The sequence below is a fragment of the Elaeis guineensis genome, chromosome 4, assembly GCF_000442705.2.
Source record: "Elaeis guineensis isolate ETL-2024a chromosome 4, EG11, whole genome shotgun sequence".
Taxonomy (NCBI): Eukaryota; Viridiplantae; Streptophyta; class Magnoliopsida; order Arecales; family Arecaceae; genus Elaeis; species Elaeis guineensis.
In genome coordinates this window covers 122,695,054-122,722,235 of record NC_025996.2, presented here as the reverse complement: position 1 = coordinate 122,722,235, position 27,182 = coordinate 122,695,054, and the positions used below count along the sequence as shown (strand labels likewise).

The 27,182-nt window shown below is 36.0% G+C and overlaps 1 protein-coding gene across 3 annotated transcripts in view; it reads left to right on the top strand.

Annotated features, from left to right (window-relative positions):
* LOC105042714 (SNARE-interacting protein KEULE) overlaps window positions 1–27,182 on the top strand; it is a 62,411-nt gene that overhangs the window by 7,830 nt on the left and 27,399 nt on the right. For all 3 annotated transcript variants that reach the window (XM_010920011.3, XM_010920008.4, XM_010920009.3), the window contains exons 2-13: window positions 2,663–2,721; window positions 15,478–15,559; window positions 16,082–16,160; window positions 18,238–18,288; window positions 18,399–18,495; window positions 18,664–18,696; window positions 18,905–19,033; window positions 20,340–20,534; window positions 20,635–20,718; window positions 20,808–20,915; window positions 21,030–21,106; window positions 24,836–24,932. In XM_010920011.3, the coding sequence (XP_010918313.2) occupies window positions 2,663–2,721; window positions 15,478–15,559; window positions 16,082–16,160; window positions 18,238–18,288; window positions 18,399–18,495; window positions 18,664–18,696; window positions 18,905–19,033; window positions 20,340–20,534; window positions 20,635–20,718; window positions 20,808–20,915; window positions 21,030–21,106; window positions 24,836–24,932 (1,091 nt within the window). The remainder of the gene's footprint in view (window positions 1–2,662; window positions 2,722–15,477; window positions 15,560–16,081; window positions 16,161–18,237; window positions 18,289–18,398; window positions 18,496–18,663; window positions 18,697–18,904; window positions 19,034–20,339; window positions 20,535–20,634; window positions 20,719–20,807; window positions 20,916–21,029; window positions 21,107–24,835; window positions 24,933–27,182) is intronic.

Sequence of the window (27,182 nt, the reverse complement as noted above, 5' to 3'; positions counted from 1 at the left end):
ATAAGCTTCTTATGATAGTGAAATAAATGTTGCTTTGTGCGAGCATACTATTGAAGAAGTGACACCACTTGTATTGGTCCAGGACCTCATCCAAAAAAGCTAGTTAGAAATCTATTAATTTGGGTCCTTGGTCGTAATTAAATCCGCAAAATCTCTCCAGCACACAACCAATACGAGATCAAACAAAACCCTGCACGAGTCCTCGCACACTCCCCCATATTAAGCTATGGCATGCTTGTCGGGGAAGAGTCCAATCAAAAATGAAAAAATGATGATCGACTTGTGGTCATCCTCAAAAGGGCCGGTGCTATAATGTTCTCTAGTCAAACATGGGCTATTCTCTTTGCTCGAATACATTTGTAATAACTCAAGGCCTCATCCAAAAGGACTAGCTAGAAAGTTATTAATTGCGATCTTTGACATTGTTTAAATATCCGAGACCTCCACAAAATTGACATGGAACTAAACACATGTTAGCTTTGGTCCTCCAAACACTGCCCATTGTCTATAATATTTGCATGGTATGCTGTAGTAGGCTTCTCATGTAGATCACACCAAATCTCAAAATTAGAAATAAGTTATGACTTAATTTTCCCAATTTGTTGACATCCTCTTCCATCACAATGTCCACCTTGGCCACGTCTACCTTTTCTTTGTTTCTTATGCAAATATTAGCCCCTGAAGTTATACATATTTGTGGTACAAAGAGGAGAATGAACTTGGGAGATTAATCACTGTTTGCTAAACCAGGTGTTTGAAAAGATTTATGTATGAAATTTAACATTAGAGCTAAATAAATCTTATCCACTCGAAACTATTTTGTTTTTTCAAGCTTTAATATTATTCAGGAAAGGTCAATAAGAAAACTTCTAAATTTTAAAACGGCACCATGAGAGAATTGTGATGTCTATTTGTGGCATAAAGAGGAGAATGAACTTGGGAGAATGATTACTGCTTGCTAAACTAGGTGTTTGAAAAGATTTAAGCTCAGAAGTTTTAACATTTGAGCTGATTAAAATCTTCTCCACTCTAAAGTCTAAACTACTCATTTGTGTCTTTCCAGCTTTACTATTATTCAGGAAAGGTTCGTAAAAAAGGTTTTTAAATTTTAAAACAGCACCATGAGAGAACAATGTTGTTTAGATGGCTACTCCTACATGACATCTTTAAGAATTTTGTTGCTTGTTTATCAAGTGGAACAAAATGAATAAAGCTATTTCCTAAACTAAATGACCTGATTTTTGATGTGCAATTTAGAATTTAGACATATGCAAGCCACAGTTGCCCTATGTAGATCATGATTATTGTTATGGACCCCAATCATGTGCCTACATTGTAATTTAGCTCTTTAGATCTACTGGCATCATCATTCTCCTTCCACTTAATAAAAAAGAAACCTTCGACACATTTGTTTTTTCAGGAATTTTAAAATCACAGATCATATTTACTATATGGATTCTCAATTTTCACGACTTGTCATGTGTTTAACTGATACAATTTGGGCTCAAATCTTCCTGATAGCATCTGTTGGACCCCCCCCTTTCTCTATCGCTCTCCCCCTGTTGCACACACGCACATGCATATACACAAAACATACTCACTAGTCTTTTGTAGGATTCCTTTCTTAAATTTGTCACTTCCTTATTAACTTTTGTTTTTAGTGTCTACTTGTAAATTCTAATAGATTGGCAGCCCAATTTTGAAGCACTAACACATGGATCATCAAATATGTACATCAGTTTTTACAAATATTGACACATTATAGAAGACTTAGCAAGCTAAATGATATGATTACTTATAGCATTTGTTTACTTGAATACACACACACACATACGTACACTTTAGGTGTGGGAAGAATAGTGTTTCAATGATTAATTTCATTGATTTATAGAACTTTGCTATGTAAATTAGTTATTTTAGAAAATTATGCTAATTGAGGCGATCTGGTTTGTGCATGTGAAGGCACAAAATATCTAGTATTCACTTTATTCAAGGTCTTGCTTTTCTTAGTTTTCTTGATCATGTTCAATCAATTATAAAAATGAAAATTGATGGAGCCAAAGCCAAGCTGACAAAATAATGTCAATGGAACAATCTAATATATATATATATATATATATATGAAAGCTGAAACTGAGAGAATGGATTAGCCATTTAGATTGTCCACATAAGCAGCACCTCATCATCTATGAATGCTATTTGGATCAAAATCAATTTGCAATATGCCAAGTCTCTAGACTCTCCTACCAAACAATTCTTAAAGTATTGAATTCAAGCATGATGTTATTAAAGGACTGAATTAAAGCCCACTTATGTGACCTAAATGAAGTTTTTAAAGCTTGATATTATTACCCTCTTGCAATAAAAACCCTATAGTTGAGAATATGGATAGACATCATGAATTTTGATGGATTTTATTTTACTATTTATCAATAAATGTTTTTAAAAAAATGATCCATTATATGATCTAGAATCCGCGTGCAACGCGTGGGCTCAAAACTAGTTTAGGAAAGAAAAGCTTTCCATTTTGTGCTTTTTAGTACTTTTGTTAATCTTTGTAAGCCATTTTATGGTCATTAATCATGTTGTTACTTTCTATGTATACTTATCATCTGTCAATTTTTGCTTCTTGTATTTATGTTTCCTTTTTTGATGATGTTAGGTTTATTATGTGAGATGATTCGATCGACCAAAGTGAAGGACTCAAAATCAACATGGAAGGTATTCTTCGGCATGGCACTTATTGTATTTTGTTTTCCTGTTGTTTTTTGTGTTGATTATTGTTCATATGAACCAAAGTCTGCAATCTTAGTATCAGGTACCGTATGGGTACTGGCTCGGTGTTGTACAGTCAGTATAGTACAGTACATATCCTGTATTGAGACAGCTCCTGAACTCTCTTTTCTCACCTTTCCTGATGGTGCCTTTCAAACAAGGCGACACAGGTCAGCATGGTATGGTACACATCCTAGTATAGGGTGGTTCTGCTTGGTTCGAATTGATATGGATCAGTTCGACTCATATATTAAACCAAACCTCGTTATAACACCACTACCTTATTGGTTTGGTACCGTGGTATGAGTAGATATGGAAGTCCTTAGTATGAACAATTATGGACAATAAATGTCTTTAATATGCTTTGTTGTGGCATTGTCTAGAACACTAGATCATCCTAAATGACTAAGGTGACTTGGAATGTCTTATGTTAAAATTTCTTTCCTATTTTTTGATGGTATTTTGTTAAAGTTTCTTAACTACTAAAGCTGTGATGGAGCATCATACTTTATTTACTTACTGTATAAGAAGAGATTTAAGTATTCTAATGAATTATTTGTCTTGATTTTATATGAGCTTTAGCAAGGTTTGCAGACTTGGTATCAAAATCTGTGCCGGCCAGCCGGCGGTACGGATTGGTATGATTTTGTACCGGACTGGACTGGTGCGAACTGACACAGGCAAAGGAAACGAATCGGGAGGAGGAAAAGAGAGAAAAATAGAGGGGGGGCAGAAAGAAAAGGAGAGAGAGCACCTGTTGGAGATGTTGTCGGACAGTCTGCGACTGGCCGTCGTGGCCGTTGGATGGCACACTCCGTGCGTGCGGTGCTGTGGGCATGAAACAGAGGCGATGCCCCTGTTTTATGGCTATTTTTTTTTGTAAAAAGCCCAAAATACTTGAAGCCGGCAATTGGTTTGCGGGCTTCACTTAAGTGAAGCCGGCAAACCATTTGCGGGCTTCACTGTTTTGGCTTTTTTTTTTTAAAAATTCCAAAGTGAAGTTGGTAAACCAATTGCCGGCTTCACGATTCATCTTTATTTCTGCGGTCGGGGCTCCGTCTGTGCGGTTTCCGCAGCCCGATGGCCACGGCGGCCACCCGATAAACACTGACGGCCCCTCCACCAGCTGTGCATCCTCCGATATGTAGCTCCCCCCTTTGAGCTCTCTCTCTCTCTCTCTCGCTCTTGTAAAAGCCCTATCAGGCGATAATCGGGCTGTGAAAGCCCTTCGGTGGTCGCAGCAGGCCACTGCCGGCCTTCGGTGGCTAGGGTTTTCTCTCCCTCTCCTCTCTCTCTCTTCCTCTCTTTCCCTCTCCCTCTCCCTCATACGGTATACCAGTTTCCCCGGCGAAACTGTCCCAGTTTCCTGCTGGTCCAGCTCGATACGGGGTGTGCCGGCTGGTTCGGGCTAGTACGGAATTCCTTGAGCTTTAGGTTCAGATCTACAATTGATACATATAATGTAGGGAAAAACTGTCTTCTTCTTTTTTTTTTTTTCTTTTGAGAGGGGGCAGGTTATCTTCCTAGTGTCATATAAGCAATCCTAGCTATAAGTCACTTGTATAAGGTTGCTCTGACAATTGAATTGATTTTGTTCCTTGAAAATATATATTTTTTTAAATTTTCTATGCATGGATTTCTCAAGATATTTTTATTGAATGGAGGATGGTATTTGTTGTGTAATATTTGGGACTTCGGTATAGGCGTATGGTACTCATTTCATTCTCAACTTGCATCAACATGTTCTTTTTTTTTTATTTTTTTTTAATTTTTTACCTGTGATTGCATCTTTTGCTGAGTTATGAGTTTGAAAAGTTCAGTTTCTACTGTGAGCCACTGTCTACAATGTGAAGAAAATTCTATCATAATTCGAATTTTGAAATACAACATTGTGCCTAGTTGTTGTGCTATAGATATGCACAAAGGAAGAAGCAGGAGTGGGGAAGTGATGTTCCTAATAGATAACGCAAACGACAGTTTGTAGCTACTATTTTTGGTTTATTAAATTGTCTCTATTATGTCTAGGTTTTATGGTAGCAACAAGTGTCAGAAAAAATTTATGCACTGAATGATTGGGTTAGCTTGGTAGCAATAGCAAAGCTCAAAAACATTTAAGAATCTAGAGCAGAGGGCAAGGCTTTAATCAGATGCACATCTATGCCAGTCGATTCATGCAATTATTATGAGCATGGGGAATATCGAGGCTGATTTTGTAAATATCCTTTCAAATTAATATTTAGTAATATTCTTGTTGAAGAACTCCACCTTTGTTTTGTACGTAGTCACTCCCAAGGTCGGATAAAGGAGGGTTGCAGTAGATTGATGGCCAGCATAAAACTAGAGTCACATCTTAATGGCATGAATGCATATAAAAAACTTGTGGGATGTTTCCTATTAGTGATGCACTGCATTGGATGCCGGGTGTAGTGAAAAGTGAGAAAGCCTTAATTGGGGCGTTCGCTAGTAGCAATGCACCGTATGGATGCCTGCATATAATGAGAAGTAGGTAAGATTTCTCATACTTTAATAGATGGGTGTGGTAAAGAAGTTAATCTAGGAAAGCATTTGGTAACTTGGAATATAAGGTTATTGATGGTTAAATTGATGGAACTAATAGATACAATGGCTAGAAGGTGAGTTAACATAGCTTACTTGCAAAAGACTAAGTAGGTAGGAGAAAAAATAAAGAAAGTTGGTAAGATATGTTATAAACTTTGGTATGCTTGGAAAGATAGAGATAAAAAATGGAATAGGAATTATAGTAGCTAAGAATTTAAAAGATAAGGTTGTAAACATGAAGAAAGTAAGGGATAGAATAATCTTGATAAAATCAGTATTACAAGAGGAGTCTATTAATATCGTTAGTGATTATGCTTGTCAAGTAGGATTAGATTATGCTACAAAGCAATGCTTTTGGGAGGATATAGATGGACTAATTCAAGAGATTCAGCAAGATATTAATGGAGGATGTTTGAATGGGCACGCATGCAAATATAATGTAGGTTTTGAAGGTTATGGTTTTAGAGATAAACAAGGAAGCAGATGCTATTTTGGAGTTCGAGATGGCGTATGACCTAATAGTGGCTAACACCTGCTTTATAAAGGATTCCCATTTGATTACTTTTAAAAGTGGGCATAATACTAGCCAAATAGATTTTTTTTTTTTTTACTTACATGAAAGATTGATCAAAGTTTTGTGTAAAAAATTAACAAGTTAGAGTTTAATTACGCCACTTAGAAACTCAAGGACTAGGTGCTGGAAATTTGCTAGGAGAGAAATAAGTGCCTTATAAGGATAGAATGTTGAAGGAAGGAAAATAGGATGAGAAAATCAAGACCATGTAGGAAGAGATGGTTAATAATACAGGGAAAATTGTTGTAGAAGTATTAGAAGAATCAAAAGGAAAAAAGGAATGGAACTTGGTGGTGGAATGAGAAAGTTCAATTATGTTTAAGACTAAAAGAGAGTGCTATTGAATACCTAAATATAAGAATAAAGAAGCATATGAAAGCTGTAAGATGGCTATGAAGTTAAGAAGGTGATATGAGAGGCTATATCCAAAATGTATGAAGAGTTATATCATAAGTTCAATCTATGAGATTGCAAGAAATAAAGAAAAAAATAGGGACTCGACTCAGGCTAAATGCATCAAAGATGAAAATAAAAAAAAAATCTTGTTGAGGAGGATGAGATGAAAGAAAGATGGAAAAGTTATTTGGATAAACTATTTAATGAAAGTTCATATAAATGATTGAGGATGCAGTACTAGTTCTGTGCAGAATAGAAATGTTAAATAGACACATATAATTAGAGTATCTGAGATAAAAGAGTCTATTGAAATGATGAAAATAGGAAAAGTGGTCGGGCTTGATGGAATCCCCTAATAACTAATAAGGTTTGGAAGTGTTTAGGCAACATAGGAGTAACTTGCTTAACCGATTTATTTTACAAGAATTTGAAGATCAAGAAGATGTCTGATGAATAGAGGAAGAGCACTTTAGTATTGATTTATGAGGATAAAAAGGTGATATTCAAAATTTGGGAGATGGTGATTCAGCATAGATTGAGGCGTGATGCAAAAATATCAAAAAATCAATTGGATTGTATGCTAGGAAGGTCGATTATAGAAGCTATTTTTCTCCTTCAGAGGTTAATGGAGAAATGTCGAGAAAAAACAAGATATTCATATGGCTTTATTGATTTAGAGAAAGCATATGATAGGGCTTAGAGAAGTCTTATGGTAGGTTGGAAAGGAAAGGAGTTTTCTTTAGATATATTAATATGATTAAAGATTTGTATAATGGAGCAATTATTAGTATGAGAACTAGTGGTAGTACTAAGGAGTTTCTAATAACAATAAGTTTATACTATGGATCCACTATAAGAAGTTTTACATTTTTGTGCTATTTTTGAATGAGCTTATTACGCCTTCGTGCATGCTATTTTTGGACAATGCAATCTTAGTAGTTGAGACCAAGGTTGGGGTTGATTGTAAGTTAGAATAATGGAAGAGTGTATCAGAATCTAAGTGTTTAAGGTTAAGTAGGACTAAGACGGAATACATGGAATGTAGTTTTAGTAAAATTAGAAATAGAGATGGAGGAGGAGGGAGGATTATGAAATTTCTAGGAGTGATTATTTTCAGTATTTAGAATCGATTTTCTATAAGGAAGAGGAGACTGAAGAGGATGTAATGCATAGGATTGAAGTAGGATGGATAAAATAGAGAAGTGCAACTTGGAAATTATGTTATTATAGGATATATGTGAAGTTGAAGGGAAAATTTTATTAGGACATTCATATGACCAGGTATGCTTTATGGTATGGAATGTTGAGCAATTAAAAAAAAATGTGCACAAGATGAGTGTGTCTGAAATGAGAATGTTGAGATGGATGTGTGGTAATACAAGAAAAGATAGAATAAAAAAATGAAATCAATTGTAAAAAAGTAGAGTTAGCATCATTTTAGAACAAATTAAGAGAGGGATAACTTAGATGTTTTGGAGATATGAAACATAGGCCAATGGATGCACCAGTGCAAAGGAGTAATTTGATACATGTAGAAGGAAAGAGAAGTGGAGGTAGACCAAAAATCGCATGGGATGAAGCACTAAGGAAGGATTTGATGTCTCATCTTTCAGAAATTTGGCTCTAAATGGAGTGAATGGAGGAAAAAGATTCATGTAGCTGATCCCAACTAGTTTGGGATTAAGGCTCAATTGAGTTGAATTTTTTTATTGAAGATGACAATGAATGTATGGTGCTAACATTCTCCATTTTTTTTTGGTTTGGGATTAAGATTCACCAATTTTTTTTTTCGAACCATCAGGGACAAAATTGACATTTTGGTTCCTTGTAAACTACCTACTTGCTATGTATGTTGCTAAAAGATTGGGTTTATGCTTTTCCGGGAGATTATTGGGTAGACGTAGCAACGTCCTTTAACAATTATCTTGAGCTATTCTTAGATGAACATGAACAAGCTGTACCTAAGATGTGTTCAGATTGTTTATATGTTGAGCTCTATTGTTTGGCTCATATTCAGTTCATTTATTAACTGAGCTAGCCTGTCTCGAGCTGAATTCTTGGCTGATAATGAGCTGCTCTTGAGACCTGTTTGTTTGACAGCCCAAGTTGGAAGGCTTGACATCTCAATGGCAGTTGTTTTGGCTAATGGACTAAGAGCAACTGGACTCTCTTTTTGTTGACATAGTTTGGTTTACTTGTTATCTGACCATCTTTTCGGTTTCATGTTTATAATTGGAATGGAATGTGCATATATTTGTGATGTGCTCAAGTGATTTTAGTCTTATGCTTTTAACTCTTTTGTTGTGCTGTTAAAACTTGCTTGTAGGTGATATCTTTATTAAGCAGTTTGTTGGGGCCCTTGGGGTTTTTTAAGTCTAGTAATTAATTGGTGGGTAAGGGTCCTTCATGAGTCTAGCGACAAGTAGACATGGGCAATGGGCTGTGCCTAGCACGGCACGAACCAGGCCCATCGGGCTGAGGGCTTAATGGGCCGTGCTAGGCATGGCCCGTTTGAACAAAATCTTGGCTTGGCATGGGCTCGCAGGCCTGATGGGCATTTTTTTATTTTTTATTTTTTAAAAGGATCCGTGATGGGCCATGCCGGGCACGGTCCGTTTGGACCCGTTACGAGCCAAAAAAAACATCTCCTCATCTTTTTTATATTTATTCCCTAACTTTTTTAAATTTATAAAAAAATTATTTTTTTTTTAAATTAAAAAAAATGATTATAGGCCGTGTCTGTGTGCCAGGCACGGCCCATCTTAAGGGGGGCTTGTTGGCATGCGGGTTGGGCCGTGGGTCGTGCCAGCCTAGACCCTTATGGGCCATGCCAGACCTGGGCGGCAGGCTGTAAAACCTCCAGCTCAGCCCCGTTATATGTGTCGTGCCTGGTACGGTCCGTTACTGTAGCAAGTGGGCCGTGCTTGCAAGTGGGCCGTGTTCGTGCCGGGTCGAGCTGTGTCATGGGCAGCCCAGTCTGATGCCCATGTCTAGTGACAAGACATGGCCCGGCCTGGTGCCCATGTCTAGTGACAAGACTCAAACGCATTCATTACAGAATCACATCTTAGTGCAGGTCTTTTTCCTTTGATCTCCCTATACTGCCATAATGTTGAGTGCCCCTTTCGACTGTCAAGAGTTCTCTAGCAGGTTCTAAGTTCCTTAATGATGATGAAGATGATCTCTTTCCCCCACCTTCTTCCCCCCAAATTATATTGCTTTGTTCTTGTCTATACTTGCTTTGAGGTAGCAATTCTGAAGGCAATCTTGGTGGTCTAGATTTCATTACATGATACCTAGATTTTGTTAAAGGGCATTCTAGAAGGACCTACTGATCTTGCCTCGGGTTAATTAGGGGATTATAATTACATTTGATTTTAGATCTTTAGATTTTTGTATTCTTTTCTTTTTAATATTTGAGTTTTACTGGTGTTTGCTCAAAGCTGGATATCTGTATGTTGTTATTGTCTATTTTAGAGAGCTTCTCTTTGTTTCTCTAAGTAGTTTGGTCCAATGGTTATGATTAGAAACTAAGTTAATTTTTGCCCTTACTTTAGTTTGGTCTGTTATCTCTGTTTTGGGGCCAAGTGAGCTTGAAACCACTGCTTAATTTTTCGGAAGGGGTCAAATGTCAAGAAGCCCTAGAGGAGTATGAGATTTAATTGTTTTCTGTTAATGGGAAGTTTGACATCTGATATCATCCAACTTAGGTAAGGCTTGCAATGTCTCTCTTAGGTGTAGCAGAATAAAGAAAAAGGGGAACAAGATAAAAGGAGAAGGGAAGGGGAAAAAAAGAAAAGAAAAACAGAGCTAAAGACCCGAAGAGAAGAGAATAAGGGTGAGCATAACTGCATAACCAATCGTTCTTTTCTTATGGTGGCATGGTTTCCAGACTATTTTCTTTGATTTTGTCCATTAGATTTAAATGAGTGTTTAGAGTGGGAGATTAAATAGTGCGTAGCTAGTCATTGGCCAAGTTAAAAAAAACATTGTTAATTTTTTTTTTGCTCTCTAGTGCCGTTTGTCCTTTCTTTTGCTATTGGTTGATTAAGTGTTGGAATTTCATGTAGGGGCATGCCAATGTGTTTCAAAATTTTTTTTCTAAACAATGCAGCGAAATAGAAGATTAAAACTCTTTTTAATCTAAATCATGCATGCATAAAACAAAGAACACATGGATCTACTTCATATGCTGAAATTGAACACATGCTGAATTTTATGCTGAAATTAAATATGTGATCGAATCACATATCTGTTTCATAATTTCTTTCTTCGAATCTGGATCTGGAAGAAGGTAGGTTCTTCCTTAGCCGCGCAAGTGTCTGGCCTCTACGGGTATCCATTCAGGATCAGTTTGGAACAGCCCTCTATGATGTTGATCTTTCTTCTTCAAAAACGATCATCCTACGAATTTGAACGAATTCTGGATCGCGATCAACTCTTAGATTCTTTTCTTGATCTTTTTCTTTTCTTTTTTTTTTTTGCTCTTCTTCTCTTGGTTATGCAGCAGCTAAGCTCTGAAAATCAGCCACAAAGAAGTGCCGCCTAAGCTTCTTTGGTTGTGGAGATGATGGACGCCCAACCCCTTTTGGGCATTGGAACCAAGAGGGAGAAGAGAGGGAGGCGTGGGGAGCTCTTAGGAGGCATGGGGACTTCTGAAATTCTATTCATAAAAGTCTTAAAGAAGGGCCCTTTAAATAGGCAAAAGGTTTGAATCCTATTCAAAACTAAATAGCCCCTTAATACAAGTCCTACTTGCATTAAGAATCCTTGTAGCTTTAGACTTTTGATCTCCTTTAGATGATCCATGAGGCGCCAATACTTGGCACCTTTTAGCCCACTCCCTCACACACCACATGGAGATTTGGGACGCCCCTTAGCTGGTCCTCCATGCCCTCAATCAAGTGGGCACGCCCAACTTGATCAAATCAAGTGGTGCTCCATGCAAACAATCAAGGAATTTGATTAAAAGTTTGAACCTTTAATGCATATGATCCAAAACCCTAGGCACCCAATAATTGGAGCATAATGAATTTAATTCATTTAGGTTATTAGTAGGTAATTAATTTGAATTAATCTTATCATATAAATAATTCAAGTGCAAAGAAGAAATTGAGTTCAACCATGTGCTAGCAAGGTTACCTTGAATCCAATAGAGTTTCTCTAAATCCAATTGAGATTTCATAAGTCCAATTGCTTATTTCAGGTTTAATCTCTTTGTTGTGTGACCCCATATATTCAATTCTATCTGGTAGCGAGATATACTATGATCTCTTTCATAGTATCATTGAAATTCTTTTCAATAGATCGGAATGATTTCATTCTAACTCATCAAGGATTGTCGATCCTGAGCAACCTTAGTGAGCTCTCACAATCCACCAGTGACACCTAACAGTATGCAGTGGCAATCCAGTAAAACCGAAATAGAATCTCAAGGTGTAGTTCATATGTGATTCAGTCATTCTATCGTGAGTCCCGACTAGATGGCAGGTTATGGATAAATCGTCAAACCTCATTATTAGTCATATGATAGATTCGATTAGCTTAAGTCTAATTGTGATTTTCATGAAAATTCTTTGCCATTAATCACTGCTGTGGCCACAAACTCTCAGACTTAGCTTCTCAAATCTCATATGACTACACTTTTCTATCAAGGTCGATAGATTTCATCTAGACGCGCATCCTACTCCTATAGTGGACCAACTGTCGCTAACATCCACTACAAGGACTCATCGAGATCATGTTTATGTGTCAGTCAAACTCCAGCAGTCACACTGCGAGCAACCGTGCCATCGCAGGTCAAAGGACAATTCACACAACTACAGCATCGGGATGATCACTGACGATCGAATAGAAATCCAAATGATCTCTCGTATGGTCACGCTCAGTACTAGTTGTTCTCTAACAACTATTTACACTCATCGCTCAGTGTTTCTACACCGTAGATCAGAGACTCATCTATTCCGAAGAAAATGATTTGTGCGTCTGTCTATCCGGATCGATCACCGTCCTAATAATGATACTATGACCGGAAGCATTTAGAAATTATATACATGCCTTTAATTCTCAACTCTTTGAGAATATGTATCGTGTATCGAAGTATTAATCCCATGGACGATTCAAGGACATATCACTCTTGAATGAAAATAAAATTTGCTTTTTTATTGATCAAGTCAATGTTTTAAGTACAAAATTGTGTCCTAGATTTATTATAATGTGTCAGCTATATTGGCTTCTAGGACATACATCTAACATTAAGATCATCTGGGATTTAAGGGTATGATTCTGCAATGCATTGGATATTCTTTCATGTTGATTTTCAGCAATAAAAACCGGAAAATTTCATATTTAAGACTTTGATTTGATCAGTGGCAAAGATGCTAGTTGCAGATAATGAATTTGATCCGTCTCTTCAACATGTGGCACCTTTATGGATGAAGGAGTTGATAACAGTAGGAACCTTTACCATATGGATCATGTTATTATGAACTTGATCAAATAGTTGCAAGATAACAGGGTTGAAGTATCATATGTGAGCTTGTACTTGTTAGGGCCGATGCTGTATGCATGTCATATCAAAGCTTCTTTGCACTAGCAGAGAGATACATGGGACTGTAAAATGATTATAACCGGCACTCTGTGGTAGAATATTTTTTGAACATAAACTAATTTTAATTGCTTGATGCTAATTTATATGTATGACATAATCAAAGTATCATCCTTAACTAATTAATAGATACCCTGGTTTATAGCTCATCCTTCATATCTATGACAACTCAACATGTGCATTGCATAGTTTCAATTAATCTTTTAAACAAGCTAGCATGATTTAACCATGTTTACTGATGACCAACACAACAAAATCAAAATATATGACAAAGCTTGAAAGAGAATATGTAATTTGTTGCATATTAAGAACGCATGTGGATGTTGTATCTGTATACAGTGTACAGGTTTTGGTAGTCTCACAGGACGCTTATATATACTATGAGTTTCCTTGATCTTCTAACATCCATCCAATGTACAAAGTTAAATTTCTGTTTCTTAATGAGCATCAATTTGCCTCCTTTGGATCCATGGTCGATCATCTGTTGACCTACTTTTAATATCTCAACAGCTTTTAGATTCAATTCCCTATAATACATAACGGAAGGTTCCAATGGTCTTACAGCTTATGTCATGCTTCGAACTCAGAGCATGATAGCCAGTACATGCTTGCCAGGTAGATGATACAAGCATGCAAGGCTACTGGTCAAGTCAATAATTTTAGAGCAATAACAGAATTTTTTCAATCCTCGGAAATTAGTTTAACAAAGATCTGATCAAATTATTCTCATAAACAAATACTCCTGAGTAACAGGAGTCATTAAATTCCAAAATATTATCAATATTCAATCCGGATAAAAATCTTCAGATATAAGCTAAACTAATAAGAAAACCAACTGACAAAGGTGACCAAGACAACTAGATGTACTAATTGCTCCAAGCAATCTATCCCAAGTCCTGAGCAATTCATGATTTAGGTTTTGAAAATAGAAAAAGAAAGAATAATGAGTTACCCCAACTCAATAAGTCACATAACACATCAAAGTGGGGTCTAAGCTTGCTAGTGCATAGTAAATTAAACATAATTTATAACACATCATGACTGGGCATATCAAAATTCAGGGAATAATATTTCTTTTATTTTTCAAGGGTATGCTTTTCAAAAACTGATACTAAACCTAACATCGTTCTATGGACGCATAATCCAGTGGCATAGGTCAGATAGCAGATATTGGATGCACCAAATATCAAATAACATATACCACTATTCTAATCACCAGTATTCGGTGTTGAAACTGGTTTCTTAGATAACAAGTTGACAGGTCCAACGTATAATCCCATTGGCAGGGTCAGATCATAGCCACGTTGTGAATATATATATATATATATATATATATATATATATATATATATATATATATATATATATATATAATTTCTCAAACTACTTAGTCAAATTTTCTATTTCTCAAAGCAAGTTATATGTTCAAAAATAACTTTCTACAAGAATATCTAAATACATACTGTCTAAAACAACTAGGATAGTATTAACAAAATGCTTGTCCCTTTTTAACAAACAAAAAACAGAGATCATTAAATCAAATTTAATAAAAAAATTAAATTTCAAAGATAACTAGAAAATACTCTTTGAAGCATTAGGTTACTTACCTCTATTAGGCCTAAGGGCCTAGGTATTACACCTTAGAAATTTCTTCCAGAATTAATTTTGAGAAAGTAGCTCCTGTCTTTGGCTATTGACCATTCCAAATAATGCCAAAGTCCAATGACACAAAGTCATTGTGTCCACTGCACATTACTATACTGCATTTATGTTGTTCCCTTTACCAATAACACTGAATTGCTTTCACTGATTTTGAAGTAATGAGATCCTCACCTTCCATAGAATTGTTATTTATGCATAATTTTTTGCCTGTGATGTGTTCATATAAATAACATCATCGAATGCTCAAGTATTCCATGAATCTGTAAACTATTGCTGCTAAGTTACCTCATAATGCTAAGTTAGAAGGCAGTGCCTTTAGTGCATGCCTTTAAATTTTTCTTTGGAAAAAGGTATCATGAACATCCAAAATTTACTCATGATATGTTTATTTTTTCCTCGATATACAATAATATTTGTTTGATCCTCCAAGAGTACTTACTAAAAACTTCATGTTGATGAACTTTACTAGATGACGAAAATGAAATACAATTTATAAAAATACAAATACACAAGTAATTAATAATAGGAAATAATCGGGTAACAGAGCATGGGGAAACATAAGATGTTACTAACATAAGGTATTAAGGCACAACAAGAAAGAGAAGGGTTATAACCTGGCCAGCTGACATATCTAATACTCCAAACCAGCTCTCCTATTATTTGATTGGATTGCTAAGGGAACTAAAAGCTTCTTGGACACCTGCTAGGCAAGTGGGTTGCATATATGACCTGCTGAAGAAGTTAGTTACCAAGCAAGGAAGTTGTGGGACCGCCTAAGTGGTTGAAGTGGCTGCCTTTGGGAACAGTTTTTCAAACAAACTTATAATGTTCCTTGATGCTTTTTGTCCTTGTGAATCTTTGTGACAACATGCATTTTAAAAAATTCTGTTGATTATTTTTTTAGGTGCTCATCATGGACAAAGTTACTGTCAGGATAATGTCAAATTCTTGCAAGATGGTGGACATCACAGAGGAAGGGGTTTCATGTAAGCTGACGATACCTAGTTCTTGAAAATTGTACCTTTTTGCTTATATTTCTTGTTGATGTTCTAGATCAAGGCTGTTGACCCCAATTTGTTTGAATATATTTGTCTCCGCATTATTTATGTTTCAGCTAAAATCAATTTTTTTCCCCATGCTTTCTGGTTATCTTGTAGATAGGTCAAAACTAATAAGAATGCTTATGTTCTTTTTTTCTCACCTTCAACTTTTACATCTTTATTTCTAATGCATTATGTCTCATTGAAGTAATTTTGACACATAACTACCTCATGCTCCAGTAACCCTGAGTGCCTAACCTTCACCTTTACCTTATGGTCCGGTAACCCTGAGTGCCTTACCTTCACCATCAACTGAGCTGTTTTTCTCAAACCTCTCATAGTGACCCCTAGATTCCTTCTATTTGTTTATAAAATGAAGTTTCTTACTTTAGTTTTGTTTTTTCGTGAATTATGAAATTTAGTCTGACCATATGGTGCTTACATGGCTAAAAAAAAATTTCCTTGCAGTGGTGGAAGACCTATACAAAAGAAGGCAACCCTTGCCCACAATGGATGCCATATATTTTATCCAGCCGACAAAAGAGAAGTAAAATTTTTATTTTTTGGATGGTGGATTTGATTTGTTTTCTTTAGTAATCCTGCCCTTGCTTTTCTACATAAGGTTAATTTGAGCTTACTAGAAGATCTGCTTTCATTTGCTTTCTCTAATGAGTTTCTCTAATGCATGACCTGTGCCCTTGCATTTACCTCCAGACTTACTCAATTTAACTAAAATTTGCATCTTAAGTAGTCATTGCATCTAGAACTTTTAATTTTGGAAATAGATTATAAACTTTGCAGCAAATTTTAGTTTCCATGAAAATGATATGTATACATGTGTGATTGCATATGAGCCAAGCAGCCCCTGTTTGCAGATGGGTCACATTGATGGTGCCTAGGCAGGCTGCAGAAGCCTTGGAGGCTGCATATGCAGCTTCATTTGTGTGTTGGGCAAAGCAGGTTGTTTGAAGGTTAGGTCAAATGGTCAATTGTAAGTCAGACCTTGCATTGCTTTAGAGGGTTAAGGTGGATAACCTTAAAAATATAAGGCACTGTGTCTCTCTCTCTCTCTCACCTCACTATCTCTTGCTTCATTTAAATAATCTTGGTGATAAGAGTACCAAGGATTCAGGTTCCTGCGAGACATTGGGATGGGATACCATCCCATATGTCAGGACAGGACTGTCTCTTTAGCGTCCTGATCGGGACATCTTGGGGCATTCTCTGCCCCAAGTGTCGGGATGGGGCAGGATGGAAGTACGTCCCATTCCATAAAAAATTCGGGACAGTCTTGTCCCACGGGATTTAAAACCTTAAAGAGTACAGCTTTTATCTTTAGATGAAATCTCTCACAAAAAGTAGCATGTAATTTTCATCAGATATTTAGTCTTTGATGCTTTAAAGGGACTGGTAAAATACCATCAGACTCAATAAATGATTGAACTTAACTACATTAATTCAGTTCTGCTGATTTCAGACCTTTATCTAGGTGTAGAGGCAGATATTGGGTTGTTGCACTTTTATCCTACCATTGATATTAATGGGCCCATTGATTTCAAATTTATATGTGGTACAGAACAGAATTACAAAACCAGTATTACTGTTCGTTTAACTTTTTGATGTATATGTGTGGTTGTATTATGACCTTAGAATATGCTACATTTCACCTTTTTGATTGGTTTTTTATAATGGAATGGAGTTGACATTGGTGATTGTAATTACAAAAACCAATACCATCATCAATTTCTATTTAGGCAGTAATCTATTTGGCATATATGAATTAATTTAGAAATTTACATGAATCATGCTGGTTTTGTTTGCCTTTGGATTGTAACCTCCTGAATTCCAATAAAGGGTTACTAACTTTATATGCTTGATGCATATTAGTTAAAAGTATGAAATTTAAAATGTCAAATAAATTATAGAAAATGGACTTTCACATGATTTACTATGTAAAACAGGGTCAAGTTGGACCTTATGATCCAAGATATTGTATGATCTTCCTAGTTGATCATGATCCAAGGATGAGATTGGGATTGTTTAGGAGCATTTTGATCTGGATTGTCTGATATTGTTCTTGAATTGTAAGATTTTAACAACAATGCTGGCTTTTGAAGTTATCTGACTTGCTGATTTCAATATTTCAGTTGTCACAAAGATGAAAAGGCTTTGATCCTTCCACAGGAAAACAAGAAGAAAAATGGAAAAGAAAACTTTTCTTGTCAATACCCAAAACCTTTTAAATGATCCAGTTGTGCCTGAGTTTTCGTTAATCCCAAATGCAAATTTGTATTGAATTATGACAGAAAATTTTTTAGAGATGTATGTTAATCCAGGATAATTTAATGAAACATGCATATTTTGTTTGTATATCATCATCGATTGGGAGCTGACCTCCTTCCTTTAGTGTATACTTAGGTAGATTAAAAAAAAAAAAAATGATCTACAGGAATCCTGTACCATCTGCATCCTAATTTCCCTTTTCACACATGATCCATGCTGCTATAAAAGCTGATGGTGATGTTGTATATGGTCTTCCAAACATATGCAAATGCATGTTTTTTCTTCTAATGATATAGTTATGTTTGTAACATTTCTCACCATACTTTGTTGCTCCTGTGCAGTGTTGCCCTATTCCTCTCTGACATGTCAGGAAGATCTCCTTTGTACAGAAAGTATGTCTACAATTCAGATGTTGTTTGGGCTAGTGGGTAGTTATATTTGGCAGCCTTCAGCTTGGATTTGTCAAATTTGTGTATCCATAATTTAATATATTTTGTTCCAGGGCCTATGTATTTTTCAGCTCATCTATACAAAAGGAACTAGTGGCTCAGATTAAGAAGGACAGCAGTGTCTTACCACGCATAGCTGCATTGAGTGAGGTAGTTTATTTACTTTTGTCATTTCTCTTGCATTGTCAAATTCATTTTACATTAATGAGTAGATTTGTCATGTTTAAATAACTTTATTGTGTTGATGGACCTATGTAGCTTTTTTCATTTGAAAGTTATATTTATTTCATGGTCTTCTTCATTCCTTAATGTTTGCAGATGAATTTGGAATACTTCGCTATTGATAGTCAGGTAACAATCATTATCTTTTCTTTATTGTCAGCTGTCACTTTGCATTCTATCATGGTTTCTTGTATATCTATATTGTAATGTGATTTATCTGAAATGGCTCATCATGCATGGATGCACTCAATTTGTCCTTTCGGTTCCACATTTACATGGTGACTATTTTAAGAACATGTGCATCTAATTTTACACTATCATGACTTATGCCTGCTAGGGCTTTGTGACGGACCATGAGAGGGCTTTGGAGGAATTATTTGGGGAAAATGTGGAAGGTTCTCACAAGTATAATGCCTGTTTGAATACAATGGCCACTCGTATTGCTACAACATTTGCTTCATTGAGGGTATGTACATAAGACCGCCTTTTTCTATACAAATGTCTCCATAACACTTCATAGTAATATATTTTAATGTTTTGAGAGATGTTCCTTTCTCTTGGAAAACAATATGTTGTGCTTACAGATATATCAGTATTTTCTTTAAAACTTCCACGGTAGAATTTCAGGAAATTATAATTGATAGCAATGAATTAAAAGATAATTTTAATTTCACTAGACCAGATGTCGGAGATATGATAGCTTTGAACATCCATGAGACTTTCTGAAGTCTCTCTCTGTCTCTTGTCTCTCTTCTTTCTCTCTCTCTCTCTCTCTCAAAACAATTAGGTGCAGAAACATGCAGGTGTCCGAGCAATGAGTTCTTGGACTCACCCATTCTGGTACTACCCTTTTTCGGACCCATTAGACTAAGGTCTTCTGTATTGACCCATGCTGCTCATACCATATTGTAATAGTAGGGCATGGGTATAGAATCAAGGTTCAGTTCAGTATATGAGCTAAACTAGGCCATACTGGTCCAAACCCAGCAGAACTGTCCTGTACCACCTGGTACCCAACCCATATTGCCTAGTTTTGGGCGACGCCATGGCTGGGGAGTAAGAAAAAGTGTAGAAAGCCTCTCTTGGAATGGGGTACATATTGCACTGCACCTAACTGTTAATGTAGTGGTATGGTTCTTGATATTGGATTTGCCAACCTTGGAAACTGGAAAGTATATATAGGCTGAGTCTTATGATGATGCAGAATATATGTCTTGTTTGTCACTTTCATCATTTTGTCTATAATTTCATATAACTTTCGCTTTTTTTCCATTTGTGTGCATGTCTTTTTCCTTGTTTGTTAATAGTTGGCAAGAATTTTCTCTTTATAATCTCCCTTATAGTCAGTTACTAAGTGATTTGTTTATTAGAGATAATGAGATAAGACAGCAGCAACTCTTATCCCAGCTATGTGGTGTTAGTTTTATGTGTTTTCCATATACTTTTGTAAAGTTAGAATTTTGCATCTTTTGAAATTGGAAATAATTACTTATTGTGGTGGTATTTAACTGAACATAGACATTTTATCTTAATAATTGCTGTATAGTGGCAATATTGGCATACTAAAAATGTATAACCTGATAACAGAGCCCTTTTGAATGGTTCTGTTTTCTTTTGTTGATTGTGTTTTCTACCACTGTCTTTGAGTTTGGAGACTCTCTAGGTATTGGTGTCTAAGGTCCATTTTTTCCTCTATAATAGAACTCAGGAGTTCCACTTTCCACAAGAGTGTTTTTTTGCTATTGTTTGTGATATCCTTTACCTGTTCTTAGGAATTTCCTTATGTGCGCTACCGTGCTGCCAAATCATCATTAGATGTTTCTACTGTGACAACACTTCGTGATTTAGTCCCAACAAAGCTTGCTGCTGCAGTTTGGAACTGTCTTGCGAAATACAAATCTACAATTCCTGATTTTCCCCAGGGGGAGACATGTGAGTTACTCATTGTTGATCGAACAATAGACCAGGTATAATTTACGGTCTTCTATAATCTTTGAGCTATTGGGTTCTTTGAGAGGCCAGTGGGTTATGGCTTTATTTTGGTCTGCCTTTTCCTGTGCCTCATAGATTGCTCCTATTATCCATGAGTGGACCTATGATGCCATGTGCCATGATTTGCTAAATATGGAGGGCAACAAATACATACATGAGGTGAGCCTATTCATTCATAATTTTTAAGTAGTTTCAATCTGGTGTCCTCTTGTAGCATATGGTTTAGGTTCTTGCTTCAAGATATTTAGGTGAAAGTTGAAACCAAAGATGGAAAACAAAAAACTGAAAAGAAAGAGGTTCTTTTGGAAGATCATGATCCAATCTGGCTTGAACTTCGGCATGCGCATATAGCAGATGTAAGTTTGACAATTTATTTATAATTTATTTTTGCTTTGATAGATCTAAGTTATGAGTGCTCCTCTGTTGATCACTTGCCATGAATTCTACTTGTCAATCAATTGTCATTGCAGGCTAGTGAAAGGTTACATGAGAAGATGACTAATTTCATAATGAAGAATAAGGCAGCGCAGATTCACCAGAGCTCAAGGTGATTGTTGAATAGATAATACCTGTAGCTTAATCAGGGCATATATTTGTGGTTTGCTTACAGCCATCATTATAATGTAGATAATAAATAAATACTGATATTTATACTCTTTATTTGGAGAATTTTATGGGCTTTGCTATCAGGTAAAAATGTTGCCTGACCATATGAACTGTGATGATTCCTCAGTGATGGTTAATAATGAAGATTTTGTCTTCAAATTTCTAGTTATGATAATGCTGGTTGCTTTTTCTTTTTTGTTTTTAATTTTGTTGTTTATCATTAGTTGCATAATTTTTTCAATTAATTATAACAAAATTCTCTCAGAATTGTTACGATAACTTACATGGGTTTAGCCACTACAAATGGGCAGATAAATGCTTATGGATAATGGGTTCTGTTGAGGATTTGTCTATGTGTTTGTGAAATCTGAGAATTGTACCAATTATAGCCTGGCTGTGAGAGGTCATTAGGTGCTTAAAATGTTCTTCAACAGATAGCACCTGGAAGTTAATCTGTCACCTTCTTTTTTTGGCTGTCCTGGGTTGTTGGCATCTTCGTAGTAATATTCCTGGTAGCAAGTGCATGTCGAATCAAATAAACTGCCATCCAATGGTAGCTTTCCAGCCCTGGATTTAATCCCAAATGCTGTTACCTGTCATTTCTCTCCATTTGAAATAAATATAATTTTCTGGTCCAGAATGCAGTACATTCGTTAAACTTCCTCCACAAGGGCATAGTTTGGCTGAGTACGTAGGATTGATAAATTTGATGTACAATTAGTTTTCCTTTGTTCATTTGATTCCCAAAAGTCATGAATGATGGCCTAGCTGATTGTGTGCTGCCATTTGAAGCCATCTAGTCAAGAATATGCCATTTCCATTTTCCTTGACATGACTTATTACTTCAATTATTTTAATCTTATTAAGGATTAATATCTTAACTGTCAAGTCCAATTTAGAAGGTTCCACATAGTGCCTTTCTCTGTAAGTGGCTAAGTGCAATTATTTTGTGCCTGCAAAGACGAGCAAGAGCAACACTGGAACACAAGTGTAGGAGAAGTCATGCATGTGACATTGCTAACCTCATTCATCACAGGCCTTGAGCTTTTATGCTATGCTTTAGACCCAGCAATGGCACACGTTGATGTTGACACAATCATGGTTGGGCATGTGATGACTCTATATGATTTTTTTTTTTTTTGGAAGTTATGTGAGGATATTTTAAGCAGTATTTAGAATGTTGAAAAAGTCGGAGCTATTTAAGCCATTGTTGCTCAGAATTATGTTTTCTGAGGTCAATGACTTACTAGTGGCATTTTGGTAATTTATGTTGAGTTGTTTTATTAGTATTGACGAGAGGCACACGAATTATAGGTGGTTTACACGATGAGTTTTGATTAAAAAGGTCATCCAAACAACAAGATCCTCCCTCATGGTTTGCAGTACTAGTGCATGCTTCCTCGTACTTGGCATATCGTATTGTTCTGGTACCAAACCAAGATTCAGTGTGGAGGCATACGGAATCTCGGTATGCTGAATTGACTCTCATACCAGGTGTATTGACACTTTGCCAACATTGTACTGTTACAGGGTCTGATTCCGAGATTGTGAACCTTGCTCTTCCCATTTCTCATTCTTTAATTCTTCACTTTTCTCCTTTATTTCAGTTAAGATACTGTTTCATTCGGATCTGAAACATATATCCCATCTTCTCTAGTGTTCTTCTTTTATCCTTTTCTTTCCTCTACATTTATTCCTCTTTCCTCCTATCTATCATTCCAATTGTCTTCATCTCTCCTCTTCAAATTGTATATAGTTGCAGATTGCATAATGCATGTGGAACTCTCTACAAACCCATTTTAGGAATTTTAGTATCCAACCAAACCCTATGACATGCAAAACCTTCATAAACCACCCCCTGCCCCCATACAATTATGCTTGTTGCATAAGGCTTCATGTCTTCATGAAAATCCAAGGTGCAAGTTTATGCTTGTTCCTGTACTAATCTTGGTTGATCGTAGTCACTTAATGGTAGAAGTGGTGTTATCTGAGGTTCCCTAGTCTTGGCAGCATATTGGCATTTGGTGACAACTAGATTGTTGGTTTCTCATGTGTTCTTACAGGATGGTTACAAAGAAAACCATACAAACATTAGATCACAAGATCTGGACAAAATCTTACTTATGATTGTGCATGCATGTTCATTACTGTGACTTTGTGCTGTTTGAGTGTCAGGGATCATTCACCTGAAATTTGAAATTTGTTACAGTGTTTGACTTAAGGTTTTGATTTTTGAATTTGATAGTCGTACAGAGTCTGTTGTGATTCTCCATATGTTGCTTCTAGGCTACTAATAGTTTTACTATTAGCAATCATTAAGTGAAACATACTTTGTTGTCAGCTTCTGATAATAAATCATAATGACACATCCACTACAGATTTCAGATAGGAGTGACATGGAAATCATTGATCTCAATTAGGGGGTTGAACGGGCAGAATGATACGAAAACTGTGAATCTGCTTGAGGGGTTAGAGTGGAAAATTTAACATAACTGGCCAATCTGCTAATATAAGGACTTAATAGACAGATTTCTAGCAAAATCTAATCCACTCCATAATTTAGGGACATAGTTGTTCATTTTCATACCTTACATTTAAGAATATTAAACATCGATCGCTCTTTAGACAATAAAATGATGGTAAATAACCTGCCTTATTTCATTTCTTATTTTCTTAGTTCTTGATTTTTTTTGACTTTTTTTTTTTAATTGAAACTGCAAAATTTGGAGCAAAACTATCAAGAACTCTACTCAGGAGACAAAAACTGAAAGCAAATCTGAGATATAAAACCTTTTTGTTGAAGCATTTTGGAGAATTCTTCAGAATATTTCCGTAGTGCATGATGAAGGGTCCAGGAAATTTTAAAAGAGTTTTAAGTTGCAACACTAGTGTCTGCACATCGGAATTTTAGTTTTCCTTGGCCTTTAATACAAGAAAATTCCTCTGAAGCATGCATCATATTCTGTACAACATTTTGCTGCATAAATTATGGTAAATTTGTCCAGCAAGAAATCTATGCACCAGCCACATGCTTTGCTATTATTCAGTGTACATATATATTCTACAGCTACTGACAGTCTGACGCTGTTGAATTATTATAAGGAGTCTTAATTTGGTTATCAAATTACACATTTGGTGGAATTTATGGTGTTGTGATTTTTATTAGTTAACTTGTTATATTATTTTATTTTTTTCACTTCATAATCCTTGTTTCTGTTTTCATGCATTTTTTTTTAAATTTTCTAATGGTATTCTTGTATAATTTTGTGGAAGAAGCAATTTGTAGATCTGCCCAACAAGTAGAATGTGGAATTACTCAAATAAGATAAGCCAAACCATCATTCTAGTGGTACAACAATTTGTATTTGAAAATTTGAGTGGACTAGTCTGTACTGTTTTTTTTCCTGTTTAGGCATGCTTGGTCAGAAAAAAAAAATCCCTTATTCTTTTTATAGATGACCAATTCTAAAGCATTACAATCTACATGATGTTTTCTTGGGATAATACAGTATATGATTTGAATATTTAGTGTTAGTTTGTTCAAATAAAATTTGTCTGGATGTAAATTAAAGTATTTGTTTGGTAATTAGTGAAAGATGAAGTCGAGCTTTTGTATACCCATTAACTTTTTGTATTGCACGCTCCTTGTCTTCTTCATTTTGTTATTTAGAGATCGTGGTGAGCTGTCAACTAGAGATTTGCAAAAGGTTGTTCAAGCTTTGCCAAATTATGGTGAACAAATGGACAAGCTTTCTCTCCATGTGGAGGTTAGTACTGTTTCTAGATTTACTTAGCTTTGTATCTCTTGGAGCATGTAAAATTTTTCTTTTCCAGTAAATTTTTCTTGGAGCATGGTTGCTATGCTTCAATTACCATACCAAGCTATCTTTTCTTATTTTGCTTAGAGAGTTGTGCCCTATTTATCATTGGCTATTTTCTTTTAGCTCTTGACTGTTTATTCTGAAGGTCAGCTCGCGTATTTTAGTCCTTGTGATGTTGATGTAGTCCCAATGCATATCCATGTCTATCTGAACTAGTTGATACCCCTGTGTCAATACAGGTTAATATGGCATCCAATACAGGTCAATAGACTCAATAGAGTACAGGAAAGCTGAGATTTGAACCTTGGTCTGACAGGGTCCTAAGGATGTTAACAATCTAATACTGAAGGTCGTAAAAAGGATTCCAAGAGGGTGTAGTTGATGCATAAGCAAATGTCAAATTGTAGTGAGAAACTAAGATGTTTAGAAGAGTGCAAAGGGAATATTAGCAGGCATCAGCAGTTCAGCACAAACGGCGGATGCTATAAAGAATTAAGATGGATCATGAACAGAGAAATAGGAGTAGGAAAAAGACACAAGGGGGAGAGAGGAGAGGGGGACGAGGGAGAAACCACTTTCTTTCGCAATAATGAAGTTCACATCACAATACAACTCAAGAGTCGGAGACTGTCTTTGACCTTTCCCATACATTGTAGCAGTTGAATTCAACTCAAAAATGAAATTCACAACACCACTTCTATTTAAAACCTTGAACCAAATAACTTATCATAGGGCCCAAGCAACTTGTAGGTCAAGAAACTTGATAACCAGGTAATTTGAGCTTTAATACGTAAGGGCCAAGTAATCTAATGACCACAACTCCGAGATAGCTACAGATTTAACATACGATGAGGTCTGGATGGTTCATGCTTCAAGGGCAGCAATCGGCCTTACGAGAACTCCATGATGTAGGATGAGGGCCTAAAATACCCCTCTATGTTCTCCATCGAGTGATCAGATTCAGATCCCTTCATCCTTTGGATCCGTCCATTATTGCATCAGGTGGTTCTTTAGCCCTCATAAAATTGGTAACTCTTTATCTTGTTAACATTTTTTTTATATGTTTTTGTAAGCATATATTATCCTTCTTGTCTAATCTTCAGAATCTTTTGAATGAACACGAACAATTTGATCCTTTAGCCCTCATAGGGAGTAGAATTTTATCTATTTAGCACATCAAGTCATTCTCTGGATACATCTGTAATTCAGCTGTATCATTTTCTTGTAAATCAGGTTTGCTACTAACTTTAGTGTGCCACGATTAACTATGCCACTAATACCACTTGTTGTAATCTTATACAACCTCTACCCAGCCAATCCTTACATCGGTTTTCTCACCAATGTATGTATTAACTTTGCAAATGGTAAATGTGCACCTACAACAATATGGAACTCCTGAAAGGCACATAATCAGTGAGCTAAGATACACATTTTTCCTTTTATCTAGGTTGCTTTCATTGTTTTTTAGTGGGAAACAGACATTTTTTAAATATGGGACCATGTTTTACAATTATATACACCAATATGGCATCTGATACCTCCCTAAAGATATGTTGGTGGGTGATTAGAAGGTCCTAATGTTGTTCGCATTATTTGAAGAACGCAACAAGATGAACTATGTTAGGATGTTCCACTCCTAACGACGGCTTCTCCGCTTCGAGGGAGAGAAGTACCTCCAAGAATAAGAGATAGAAGGAAAAATTATGCTATTGCTGGGATTAATGCAGAAAAATGAGAAATTACGACATTAGATTCATCTTCTAAGGATCAATCACCCCTATTTATATTAGTAAGGTCCTTTGAACCTATCCACGAATGCATCTACATTCATTCCTTGCTAAAAGGGTAAGAGATTTTAAATAAGGGGAAAGAATAACCCTTGTAATCTGTCAGAATTTGATTGCATTCGCCATCCTTCCAAATCTATCTAGATTTAATGATATTGGCTATATCCTATCATATCTTCAAGATTTTATAATCTGTCAAGATTTGATCATATTAGCCATCCTTCCAAATCTGTCTAGATTTGATGATTTCAGCCATATTTGATCATATCTTCAAGATCAACTTGTATCAGCCTTCTAAATTGGTTTAAATCAGGCTGATGTCAAATCCTTTTGTTTCCTTGGTTAGCCCTTGATATGTACCTAAGCTACAAGACCGTCGGGTACCGTAACATTCCCCCCTTCTTTAGTT